The following is a 13,020-nucleotide window of genomic DNA, read 5'->3' on the forward strand; positions in this document are numbered from 1 at the left end:
CTGAGTCTTTCGAAACGTCCACCTTTTGAAAGCACTCGGGTTATAGGATTTTTATTCATTTCTATGAATACTTCTTGAACCTATGTGTTTCTCTGAAATCATGAATATAACTAAAAATAAAAACTATTGAGAAACTGATATGGTAAGCCTTCAACCAGAAAACTCAAACCTGTCCAAGTTGGTTAGTTTGGTGTTTTATGGTGCAAAGCAACTAGGCTATCTGCATCAAACATCCAATAAAATGTTAAAATTAAAAAAAAGAAATTAAGGTAAAACTAAACAAAGTTTAATTTTTGAGTTAAAAACCTAAACAGAATTAAATCCAATTTTTACATCTAGTATACAGCAGTAAGAAAAAAACTACAGTAATACAAGTTATAAAGGGCTTTCTGCAACATAACTGTAATTATCATAACTCGCCAGGAAGGCTAACAGGTAAGTTCAAAAACCACCATTAATCAATCACCTGAAGTTGGCCTTTTCAGTCCTGGTTTCGAGTTTTGAAATTATGGCCATTTTCAGAAAGTAAAGTAATACAAGTTTTAAAAGACTTGTAGTGAAATTTTAATTATTATAACTTGCCAGGATGACTAACAGGTAGTTCAAACAGCAGCGTTAGTCACCTGAAGTTGGCCTTTCCAGTCCTGGTTTCAAGTTGTTTGACGTTACAGCCATTTTCTAATTTCAAATCGAACTAGTTGTACTTTAATTCTTAAAAAGGAATAGAATTAAAAAACGATATAATTTATACATTAAAAACTTAAATAGCATTAAACAGAATAATGGCTTTTAGAAAACTAGAAACACTTGTGAGGTGGACAGTGTCACCATTGCCAATAACACTATCTAACTTTACAACTCTCAATGACAGCAAGACAGTAAAATGTGGCTTATTGTGACCTGATTGTTACACAGACCACACACTGATGTGTCAGTCCCAGATAAAAGAAAATGATGAGTTAAGAAACTATGACCAATGCATAGTCTAGTTAGAACAACTTCTTCTTTTTGAAGCCTTATGGAAGCAAGATGGCCAAAGTACAATATAGGGTTTTATTTGGAAAAGCTTGTTTTCACATTGCTCACTCCAAGTCAACTGCTAACTGACACGGAGCTAAGCCTTGAATACAGAACCATAGTCCATGTACGGTACAGGCACACCAGTAATAGTGCTAGAGCAGGCACATATAGCTGTTGTGTCAGCGAGCTTGTTCCCGTAAATACCAACGTGGCTCAGTATCAAAAAAAACTGGACAGAAGTAGATGTTAAAGAGAAAAGGACCAGTCAGTTTTTGATATTGGTAAGAACGGTGTGAACTAACATGAAGCGATTCTATGGCCAGTAAAGGACGAAGCAAGTCAGTATAAATAGTGCAATTTGAGTGCAATAAATCTTTAGCATAGAACATCAATCCACTCCCCAAGTGGTGAAAGAGAGTACTTGGAGGATGTTCAGTGCTCTTGTACATTTGACCTGTAGCTGCTTGATGTGTGGTATAAAGGTCAGCTTATGGTCAAAGATAAGCCCCAAGAACTTGGTCTCAGGGACCACAGGCAGCACAACTTCACCGATAGGGAGTTCAGGATCAGGGTAAATACCCCGTTGGTGGCAAAAGTGCATGCAAACAGTTTTAGAGAGAGAGACGTTAAAGCTCTTTGCTGTGGTCCACTTCAGTAAATGATTGAGGGCAGTCTGTAGCTGCTGCTCAATATACCTCACATTCGATGACTTACATGAAACGTGAAAGTCATTGACATAGAGCCTGTTTGCAACAGTGAGAGGCAGTTGTTCAGTGATAGCATTAATCTTTATACTGAAAAGTGTGACACTCAAAACACAGTCCTGAGGGACTCCAAGTTCCTGTGGAGAACGAGAAAGTGTTGAACCCACATGAAGTTGGAATCTCCTGTTCATTAAAAATTTTTAATAAAAATGGGCAAATGGCCATGTAACCCAGATATGGAGGTCTCGCAAAATGACATACCTTCATGTTGTATCATAACCTTCTCAATATCAAAGAATATTGATAAAATGTTGTCGTTTGAGAAATGCTTCTCTGACTGATGTTTCAAGTCGAATCAAGTGGTCCACAAAAAGCAGGAGATAGATGGCACAGCAGTTCAGAGTGTACATCATCAGGTCCAACTGATGTACTGCCAAAACGATGAAGGGCCAGTTTGAGTTCCACCAGTGTAAAAGGAAGATTATAGTCATAGAGACAATCAGCTTGAAAGGAAAGAGGTAATTGCTCTGCCTGAGTTTTGATGGCTAAGAAAGTAGAGGAAGAAGCAGAAGTGTTAGATACCTGGCAAAAGCTTTCACCTAAAGTATCTGCAATGCTCCAGGTATTAGCTACTTGCTGGCCATCAGAGAGCAAGATAGAAAGGGGGACAGAATTATATTACCCACTGACCTTTTGAATCTTGTCCCTTATGATCTTATAACAGGTGGTAGAAGATATGCTGGTTGTGTTCTTCTGGCTTTGACGTCTTATTCACCGAGCATGTGCACGGGCCAGCTGGAAAGCAATGCGAAAGTGTGGGATACCAACAAAAAGGACATGGGAGAGCCATTGCAACTGATGTAATGAGGGTCCATTTCACACTCACAGGCATCATGGTCCTTGCCACCTCAACAAACACACGTCAAGGAACCACAACATGATGTCTTTAAGTGATCGAACCATTGACACTAGAAATGTTTGAGAGGGTTTGGAATGTATGGCCTTACCTTGCAATTAAGATATCCTTCCTAGATTGTGGCAGGCAGATGTGGTGACGTAAATGTTAGAATGAAAACACTGGTCGGCATCATAATTCCATCTTTGCCAGTGGAGATATGCCTCACTGCAGAAACTCTTTGTTTGGAGAAACCAGCGAGAATCTCTGACTCGGGAATGTTCATCAAATCCCATTAAAAAAAATAACTCCTCGTGATGAATTCAAAGTAGCATGAGGCATAACCTCAATAGGTATATCCCTAATCGTCGTTTAATGCAAGAGGAGTTCACTGTGTTTAGATGTGGATGTTTTCACCAATATGTCTCCAAAGCAAAGCTTCTTTACTGACTTTGGAGAGCCAGCAAGTCCCTCTAGTCCCTTCTAAATGAAAAAGGGAGACATCTGACGTAAAAGTTGTCTGAAAGAGAACGTAGTATAAGAAAAATGAGGTACAGGTGTTACAGATGCTGATAATTGGTGCTCAGAATCTTCAGGACTGGTCGTTTACCTATGGAATGTTTTTTTCACTAAGCTTTTCATTTAAGTTTTTGTTTGGAGGATCCATAATAAAAAAAATAATATTTCGGTGCCCACTAACACCACCCACCATAGAGCCCTACAAGGGAACATGCTACAATGCCAAACAAGAACACTGCAGCAATACTAGTGTTTTGTGAGCACTATACCCAAACATCAGCATCAAGTACAACGTCTAAAACACCTGTTGAGAACATCCAACACTGGTACTTGGTTGACCCTAGCCCAAGTTGACCAGCTGATTGAACCTGGGGGGGGGGGCACCTTAAGGCTGCCTGTCTACAGGAATTCAAGGCCAAAGTGGTGTGTTAGGGTTGGACCCCTCAACCACCAGGATCCTCTCCTCCCCTTCATGGGTCACCACACACAGCAAATACATGGGTGAATGTTTAGATCCCAGATGAGGTAAACAGAAAGCACAGAACTTTTCCTTGGATATCATCTCACCACATACATGAATCCACACTGAGGGGAACTGTCCAAGAACTAGTAAATTTAGAAACAATGATTTATAAGTACAATGAAGTGGTTAGAGTTTGCAGAATGTACTACATGTTTGGAAGTTTTGTCTGAGTAAGAAGCTTTATCATATATAAGTTATCCATTCTTGTATTGATCAGCTGGTAAATCAATAACTTGATTAGTTCTTCTGTAGATCAGCTGGTAAACCACTAACATGAATAGTTCTTGTGTAGATCAGGTGGTAAACCACTAACTTGATTAGTTCTTGTGTTAGTCAGCTGGTAAATCAATAACTTGATTAGTTCTTGTGTTAGTCAGCTGGTAAACCACTAACTTGATTAGTTCTTGTGTCAGTCAGGTGGTAAACAACTAACATGATTAGTTTTCCTCTTTGATTCTACGATAACTTGGCCTTACCTGTCTTAGTTGCTCTTGCTTCCTCTTGCAGGGCCTCATCTTTCTCAGTCTTCAATCTTTCTACTTCCTGTCTGTGTTTGTCCTGTAGATCCTGTAACATTCTCTTGTAGGACTTTTTTAAAACATTCAGACTTCTTTCTGTGAACTTCTACACACAGAGGAATTAGGTATAAAATGAACATATTTACAAAATTTTTGAAATGAAACTTTAAGATTATAGATTATTTTACAAGAGATGGTTTTTGAAATTATCAAGATATATTTTGTTTTCAATACTATTACGAATGAATAATTAAAAAGAGTAAATTGTGTTATAATGTTCACACACAAACATTGTGATAAGTACCAGATACCTGAACTGGTTTACTCTTAAAATACAGAAATATTCATAAGATTCAAATGTAATGAAAGATATCTTTACACAGGAACACCCAACAACAACATTCTCAAGTATTGAAAGACCATAATCAAAATATTAAACTATGAAATGACCACTACATTATTCAAGTTGAAAGGACTCTTGCACTAACAAGTATTTATATAATTAATATCTCTTTAGAATTTAGATGCAACAGAAATGAGCTAATAACTTAAGTCGGTTAGGATAATGATTTTCATAGACTATTAAATAAATTCTGGTTCTTATTTATGAACAGAATCTGAATCTCAGTAATTGTATACCTAAATGAGATACCAAAACAATTAACATTTTCCATTTTGCATGTGTTCCCTATTCTTATTTTCTGACAAAAGTTAATTTAAACTTCATGACACTTAAAGATTAGTTTCAACTCCATGACACTTGCACATGATGCTAAATAGTAAACATCCAATGAATGATTTAGTTACCTTCCATTCAGAAAGGTCATCTTGGTAATGCTGTCGTATTTCCTCTTCACTTATCTCTTGAATGTTTTCTTTGACTTTCTGTTGATAAGCCTTCATTAAACTTTTCAACTTTTCCTCATACTCATTCTGTTTAGTTGAAGATGAAAAATGTAGTATTTTGATAAAATAAAAACCAATAATTGTATTATTAAACACATTCAATCTACTTTCTGTGAAGCAGCAAGTCTCAGCATAATCCCTGGAATTGTCACCAGCACTCAACTGACCTACTTATTTGTGTAGAGCTAGAGACTGGTTTACTTATGACCACAGGTCTATGACACACTTTAGCACCATCTAGTACCAGTCATTTTGTCTAATTACAAGTAAAATGTTAAAATCAATTCTAATGCAGTGTGAGCTGGCAATCATGTATAAAACACACTTATGACACAGCTTACTTAAATTACAGAGAGAAAGATATGCAGAATATAAATATAATAATAATACTGGTGAACAGCAAACACAATACCACTGCCTGATGACTTAACATTCAACTCACAACTGGCTGGTCACTGAAGATGATCACCCTTTCAGCCGTGAGGGTATTATAATATGATGGTCAACTGCACTATCAATTGGTAAAAAAGCAGCCTAAAACATGGCAGTAAGTGGTGTTGGACTAGTTGGTTTCCATATAAACTATCACTGCTAAATTATGAATGGCTAGCATGGACAACCCTCAAGTAACTTTGCATAACATTCAAACTAAACCAAAATATCACATCACAACTTCATATAAAAAATTGTATAGAAAACACATATTTTGTCATTAGCTTATACAAATACATTCAAGTGTATGGGTATGCTGTAAGAAGGAAGAAAATACAAGATTCAAAGAATAAAGTTTAACATTTAACAACAAACACTGAAAGGGAAAAAAACAACCTACATTTTTGTTTTTTCACTTTTAATATACTAGTACAATGTCCCTGAAAATAATATATCAACATACCTTCAAGTTTCTGAGGTGTGTCTGAGTAAGTTGTAGTTCATTCTGAAGGCTTAATACTTTATTCTCTAGTGTTTTAACCTAGTATAGGGAAAACGAATGATATTAGGGGTATCTGCAGATTAAAAACAATATAATATATATATAGATGTGTATATATCAACATTGTGTGTCTCAATATGAAATATACAACACAAATTTATCCTGTGTATACAAACATGTCCAACTGAATATGTAAACACACCTAACTAGTATACATAAAAACATCTAATCTGAACATATAAACATATCTAACCTATAAATATAAACACACCTAACCTGTATATATAAGCACATCTAACCTTTATATATAAATTCATCTGACCTACAGATATCAACACATCTAACCTACACATATAAGCTCATCTAACCTATATATATATAAGCATATCTAACCCATATATATAAAGACATCTAACCTGTAGATATAAACACACCTAATGTGAATATATAGAAGAAATATATATATGAAAATGTCTACTTTTAAGCATATCAGCATGTGCATACTTTATACATATGGCCACATTTATACTCTATATTTGCAAGATCATCATGTGTATCTTGTGTGTGTGTATATATAAACTATATAAATTGATATATACATGTATATACACACACATACTGTTACATATAAAATGTCAGATTGTTATGGGCAAATTTAAAACTCGATTTTTAGTGGCTAAAAAGAATCATTTGTGTAAATTTGTCACAATAACACAGCATATTGTCTGGTTCATTTCAAGCTTTCTTTATTTCAGAAATTAATTCACATTTATGTTGATTTTTGTCATCTGACATTCGTTTAATTTCCTTGTAGGAGTTGAAGCTTGGTCACAATGCAGCAGCAGCAGCTCGTAATATCAATCATGCATTTAGTGATGACACAGCAAATGAGAGCACAGCACAGTATTGATTTAAAAGATTTTGCTTTGGTGACACAAGCCTTGAGGCCACCCTCAGACAGCCATTAATAAAGAAGAACTGAAGGCCTTAGTTGAACCAGATACCTGCCAAACCAAAAAGGAACTCACCAACAAACTTAATGTTAATTATTCAACAGTTTCCTTACATCTTCAATCAATTGGTAAGGTAAAAAACCTCAATAAATGGGTATCTCATGAATTAACTGAAAATGTCAAATAAGAGGAGTTGAAATTTGTTCCAAAAATGACCTGTTTCTCCATGGATTCTTTACAACAATCAATGAAGATCCAAACAGGGGCTTAACTTTGATGAAGCACCAAAACATATGCCAAAACCAGCTCTTCACTTTAAGAAGCTTAGGTCAGTGTTTGGTGATTGTCAGCAAGTGTGATCCATTATTTATTCTTAAACCCAGAAGAAACAATCACAGTAGAGAAATAGTCATGCACAGAAAGTTGTTACAAAAACATCTAGCAATAGTCATACACAGAAAGTTGTTACAAACACATCCAGCAATAGTCATGCATAAAAAGTTGTTACAAAAACATCTAGCAATAGTCAACTGCAGAGGACCCATACTGCTTCATGACAATGCTCAGTTTCATGTCTCATGTGTTACTGTCCAAAAAGTAAACAAATTTTGGTATGAAACTTTACCTCATTCACCAAATCTTTCACCTACAGATTATTACTTATTTTAAGGCATTTTTTAAAGGAAAAACGTTTATAAGCCAAAGGTTAATTGAAAGTGTCTTTGAAGACTTCATTACATCAAAAGACATTCAATTCTATAAAGATGGCATTTATAAGCTTACCACTAATTGGCAGAAGTGTATTGAGTCTGAAGGAGCTTATTTTGATTAGATAAATTAAACAACAAAAAGATGTACTTGTTTCACATTTTCCTTTAAAAATCCAACATTTCATATGCAACACCCTGATATATACAACCACTGTTATGTGTACCTTGTGTGTATATACGTATATATGTATGTCCACGTTTACATTTTATATATAAACAGTCATGTATACATAAACGTGTGTACAAAGTATATATATGCAATCATGTATACATGTCTGTAAACAGTTTATACAGGGTGTTCAGAGAGTCACTGTGCAGTTATATATTTATTAACAGACATGTTTCAATATAGAGTACAGGAGGTAAATATAAATGACAATTATAAGCAATGTTGAAAGTGACCCCCATTGGCATCAATACAGGCCTCGATCCTTCTTATTTTGTTTCTAAACACCGCTATCAGTTGCTGGCTTGAAATAGACTGAATAAAATATTATTATAATATATATATGTATATGTAAATGTGTGTAAATACAACAGGGTGTTAGGAAAGTCACTGTGCATTTATATATTTATTAACAGACAAAACTGCACAGTGACTTTCCAAACACCCTGTATATATAAACACATTTGGAACCTCAACATCTAATTATCATTGTTAAACTGTAAGTGTAGAACATGTATTATAAAAAGATGTTACAAATATGTGTTAGTGTTGCAACACAATTCACTGAGACCTAAAACAAAGGTAGCAATGTTATAAACACACTTTATGATTTGTCTAGCAACACAACAATCACTGTTACTTTAACAACTGTTAAGTATCTGTGTTAGAAACATTCACAGAGTTACAAAGAAACACTTCATAAAACTGCCATGTAAATCAATTGTTACATCAAACACTGTAATTACCCAAGTATGTAATTAATATAGAAGTGGGGTGTGTTATACCTCTCATTACTTTGCATGTTTGCTTATTAAAGATATGTTACCTGATCATTAAAAATGGCTTGTAACTGTTTCTGTACATTTTTCTTTTCATCTTCTAATGAAGCTGTTTGTTCCTCATATGTTTCTTCAAGTTTAGTGTTTACTTCTTTACAGGTGGAACATGTTGTTTCTTGCTGTTGCTGGGTCACTTCTTGATAAGATTCTGCTTCTGTACACAAGCAGTCCACCTTCTGCTGTTGATATTTCAATTCTAAGCAGGCCTTCTTCAGTTCCTCCTGGTAGCAGGTTCTCACTTTAGTTATTTCCTCAACATATCTTTCATTCAGTTTTGTCAGGTTTAAAGAGTGGAATCTGGCTAACCTCTCAACAATGACAGAATGTCCATCATGGCTGTAAACCAACTCTTCTTTTGAAAGAGAAAACGGAGAGTAGATGGTGACCATTTTGACTGCTTCCTTGTAAAGATTTTCTGGCAATGTGTCATGCAGTAGATTAGTGTGGTTACTACTAATTGGTTCTCTGCTATTATCTGCTTTAAAGCTGTTGACTCTTTCTGTACAATAAGCAGTAGAACCTTGAAGCAGAGCAGAGACCACACACATGTCTGTTATTTCCACAAGGAGCTGCATCACCTGCTGATTCAGTAAGTGTTCTTCAGAACTTGACTGAATCCTGATGGAGATTTCATCTTCAAGACAACTAGTTTTTATTTGTACAAAGATAGATTCAATCTCTTTTCCTAATTCAGTATTCATTGAAGAATTCCAAGCTTCAAAAGCTTTCGATTCAAAATACAAGGACAAAAACCCACATCTCTGAAACATTGACAGGAACTGTTTGTAAGATTTTTCACTGAAACAGATAATAAGTAGATACATTTCAGCAAAAATTAATTCTTCAGAAAAAGTACTTTCAATACATGAGTCTCTCTTTGCTACTTTTTGTGTTCCTTCCACTTTCAGTCTCTGAACTTGTGTGTCTTTAAGATACTTGACTAGGGTAATAATTTTGTTGTCCCGTAATTTGTCCACTAAATTTTTTACTTTCTTCCACTGTTCTTGTAAAGCCATAAGTTCAGTTTCCAAGTGATCCTGAGAAATAGTATCTTCTAAAGAATTCACAGAATCAGAGACTGATGTGTTTAAATTTGAGAACAATGAGGGGAAGGAAAAAAGAAATGAAAAGTTTCTACTGTTGTAGTCAATGGCCAAACTACATGAGTCAGAGCAAAGTTTATTCTCAAATGCACATACAAGTTTATGCATTGTATACACTTCTTTGAAAATTATGTTTCTTTTCAATGATTCGACTTCACTAATTTTTATAGCTGCTACTGTTATTTCTTGAAGAACAAGCAAAAGGTAGATTAAGTTTATTTTAATATTTTCATCTTTTTCTTCACTAGAAAGGAGGTATTGACAGGTTCTTGTCAGATGTGCAAGTTCATTAGCAGAACCTTTAGAACCTTTGGTCATTGAATTTTGCTTCTGTAAAACCAAGAAAGTATCTTTCATCCATGCCATTACCATTTTGACTTTCTGAAACAATGTTTTGATACAGGACGAAACAGACAGAAGTGTATCATCAGTAGTAACTTTTGTAGGCATAGAGCACAGTTTCAAAGACCAATCACTAGCAGACATCGTACCTGATTCTTCCTGAACGTCTTCTGTATCACAGCTTCTTGGAAACAAGATCTTTGGTTTCTTTATACTCCATCCATTAACTATACTACAAGCAGCCTTAACCTTGGATTCTAAATTGTTAAGTCTTGTTAACAGATCTAATTGGTTACTTTTAGTTTCCGATTTAAACGTCATACCATCCTCATCATTTGTGTTACGACTACCTAAACAAGTTTCAATATGACCTATTTTGGACTCTAAATCTTCAAGTTTGATTTCCAGTTCTTTTGAGAGGTTTATTCCCTCTTTCTCCTGAAAAGAATTTTTCTGTTTTTCTTGCCTTAATTCAGCTTTTGCAAGTTTTTGTTTTAAGTAACGCAAGTTTTTTTCAGCAGTTGCCAATTTGGTTGTCAAATCCTCAACTCTGGCTATCATTAAGGCTATTTGAGAAGAATGTTCACTCTGAAACTGCCTGATATCTTGCTCTAACTGGTAATTATTTATTTCCAAATTGGTAAAGCTTTCACTGTTTTCTTGCAGCCTTTTTCTGAGACTTTTGGTAGTTTCATTGGCTTTGTTCAGCAACAGTTTCAAATGAGTATTCTCTTCAGACAAGGACTTGGAGCCTTTGGCGAATGACTCATCACATGAGGATGTTCGTAAAACCATTTCCAATTGTTTTACACGATCCTTTAAACACATCTTTTCTTTTTCTAAGCTGCCTACTTGGGTACGTACTTTCATTAAATCTTGGTCTCGGTCATTTAAAACTGACTTTAAGGAACTTATTTTATTATCAAGCTTCTCTACTTCTACAAGCTTGGTGCTACAAGCACTCTGAAATTCAATAATTGCATTTTCAGACTTACAAGTCTTGCTTTCACTTGTTAATTTCATGTCATTCAGAGCTAAAATTTTCTCTATCTCACTACATAGACTAAAAATTTCTTTCCCCACTATAAATGCTTCATCTTTTCTTTCTAGGGACGATCCTAGTTTCTTTTTAAGATTTAGTAATCTATCTAGACACAAATGAAAGAATGCCCGAAGGTCTTCAATAACAAGAATTTTATTATTCGTGAGCAAATTATCAGCCTCTTTCTCGACAAATAGTCCTTTCCTGTCAGCCATCTGTTGTTTGAACATTTTTAATGTGAACTCACCAGCATCTGGGATCTTTGTGGGAATTTCATTGTTCTGTCTATAGTCATCATGTTTCAAGCCAGAACACTGTGAGTTTTCTTTACAATCTTTGTGACTAGCATCTGCATTTTGTAGATCAAAATCCAGATCAGGCTTGATTGTAACTAGGCTGTAACCATTTTCCAGTCTCTTACGTGAAAGGTATTTATTCTTAGAACCATTATCTTTGTCGTACAATATTGGTGTCCCAAATGGAGTCAAAACACTCACGTCACTACAACTAGCAACCTCTGGACAAATGCTGAATTTAGTACAATCCTGTTCATGAGTTACAGATCAAACTGATGTAAGTAAAGAACCAGAATACATGACTAGCTACAAAATATAACACACATTTCTAAAGCATATCTTAACATATCTTACTTTATGGTATGAAGATGTTGCAAATTTAATAGTTTGTTGTTATATGGTAATTAAATATTGAAAAAAATACATTAATAATAGTTAAACTTGAAACTCACAGCAGTTTAAAACCCTAAAACAATCACCATTTTCTTACTTTAAAAATATTAGTAACTGAAATTATGTGTCAAATATAACAATCATGCAAGTGTTATTAATTTGCCAAATTCACGAGCAAGAACAAAAAATATTAAATATTCTCTACATTTTTATGTTAAAACCTCTTTCACTAATATTAATAATTGGTATTTAATTTATTTATTAATAATAATTTCATTCACGAATTAAGAAGGAAAATGTTATGTGAGAGATGCTCCAAAATATCCAGCTACAGAAACGATCAGGTCAACACATTCATGTAGGTTCTCAAATGTTTAATCTTGTAGACCAAACATTAGATTAATGATCCAAATACATCTTTAGTTTAATTTTAATGTAAAGTTTTAAACTGCTTCACTAAAAGAAATCCTATTTAATTACATAAAAATGAAAAACAAACTATATTAATGCACGTTTTCATTTTAAGAATAAAAATATTATTAAAAAACGAAGTAAACAAAACATTTAAATTACCTCTGACAAATTTATCTGCCTCCAAGGTTGAAATTCTGTGCCACAATCTCTTGAAGTTAAAACCTTGTTATGGTGATCTATTTTACCTAAAGGCAAACCCTGGTAAACACTAATAGGTGCTATTAATTTATCATGTTTATTAGAAATCTTTGACTGTAAAGATTGTGACTTGGTTTTCTCTTTGATTCTAGATGCCGCTTTGGGAAGTGATCGAGAATGAGGGTTAGTCGGCTGTTTAATCTTGTTGAAATTGTCTGGACGTGAAGGTGTATCACTTAAAAATGTTTTGTTAAATGATTTCTCCTGTTGTCTAGGAGAAAAAATGTTTGAAGAGAACTTAACTGGAGGTGTTGTACTTGTACTCATAGGTGAAATGAGATACATTTTACAAACATGATGAAGTGCCTGGAGCCAGTTGCTGCGCATTCCAGCCGTGATGGTTGAAAACATGTGTATCTGGCCATCCAATGTCTGGAATAAACATAATTTTCATACGATCAATGAAAATTCAAGATAGTAAAAAT

General features: G+C 34.5%; 1 protein-coding gene across 10 annotated transcripts in view; it reads right to left on the reverse strand.

Moving 5' to 3' along the window:
* The window catches only part of LOC143235139 (uncharacterized), a 72,173-nt gene that overhangs the window by 9,038 nt on the left and 50,115 nt on the right, over positions 1-13,020 (reverse strand). For all 10 annotated transcript variants that reach the window (XR_013018940.1, XR_013018939.1, XR_013018941.1 and 7 more), the window contains 5 exons: positions 12,497-12,967; positions 8,735-11,779; positions 5,981-6,058; positions 4,987-5,112; positions 4,138-4,285 (listed from right to left, as the gene is read on the reverse strand). Coding sequence is in view for 7 of the 10 variants with exons in the window: in XM_076472993.1 (XP_076329108.1) it covers positions 4,138-4,285; positions 4,987-5,112; positions 5,981-6,058; positions 8,735-11,779; positions 12,497-12,967 (3,868 nt within the window). In the remaining 3 variants the exon portion in view is untranslated. The remainder of the gene's footprint in view (positions 1-4,137; positions 4,286-4,986; positions 5,113-5,980; positions 6,059-8,734; positions 11,780-12,496; positions 12,968-13,020) is intronic.

Source organism: Tachypleus tridentatus, chromosome 12, assembly GCF_004210375.1.
Source record: "Tachypleus tridentatus isolate NWPU-2018 chromosome 12, ASM421037v1, whole genome shotgun sequence".
Taxonomy (NCBI): domain Eukaryota; kingdom Metazoa; phylum Arthropoda; class Merostomata; order Xiphosura; family Limulidae; genus Tachypleus; species Tachypleus tridentatus.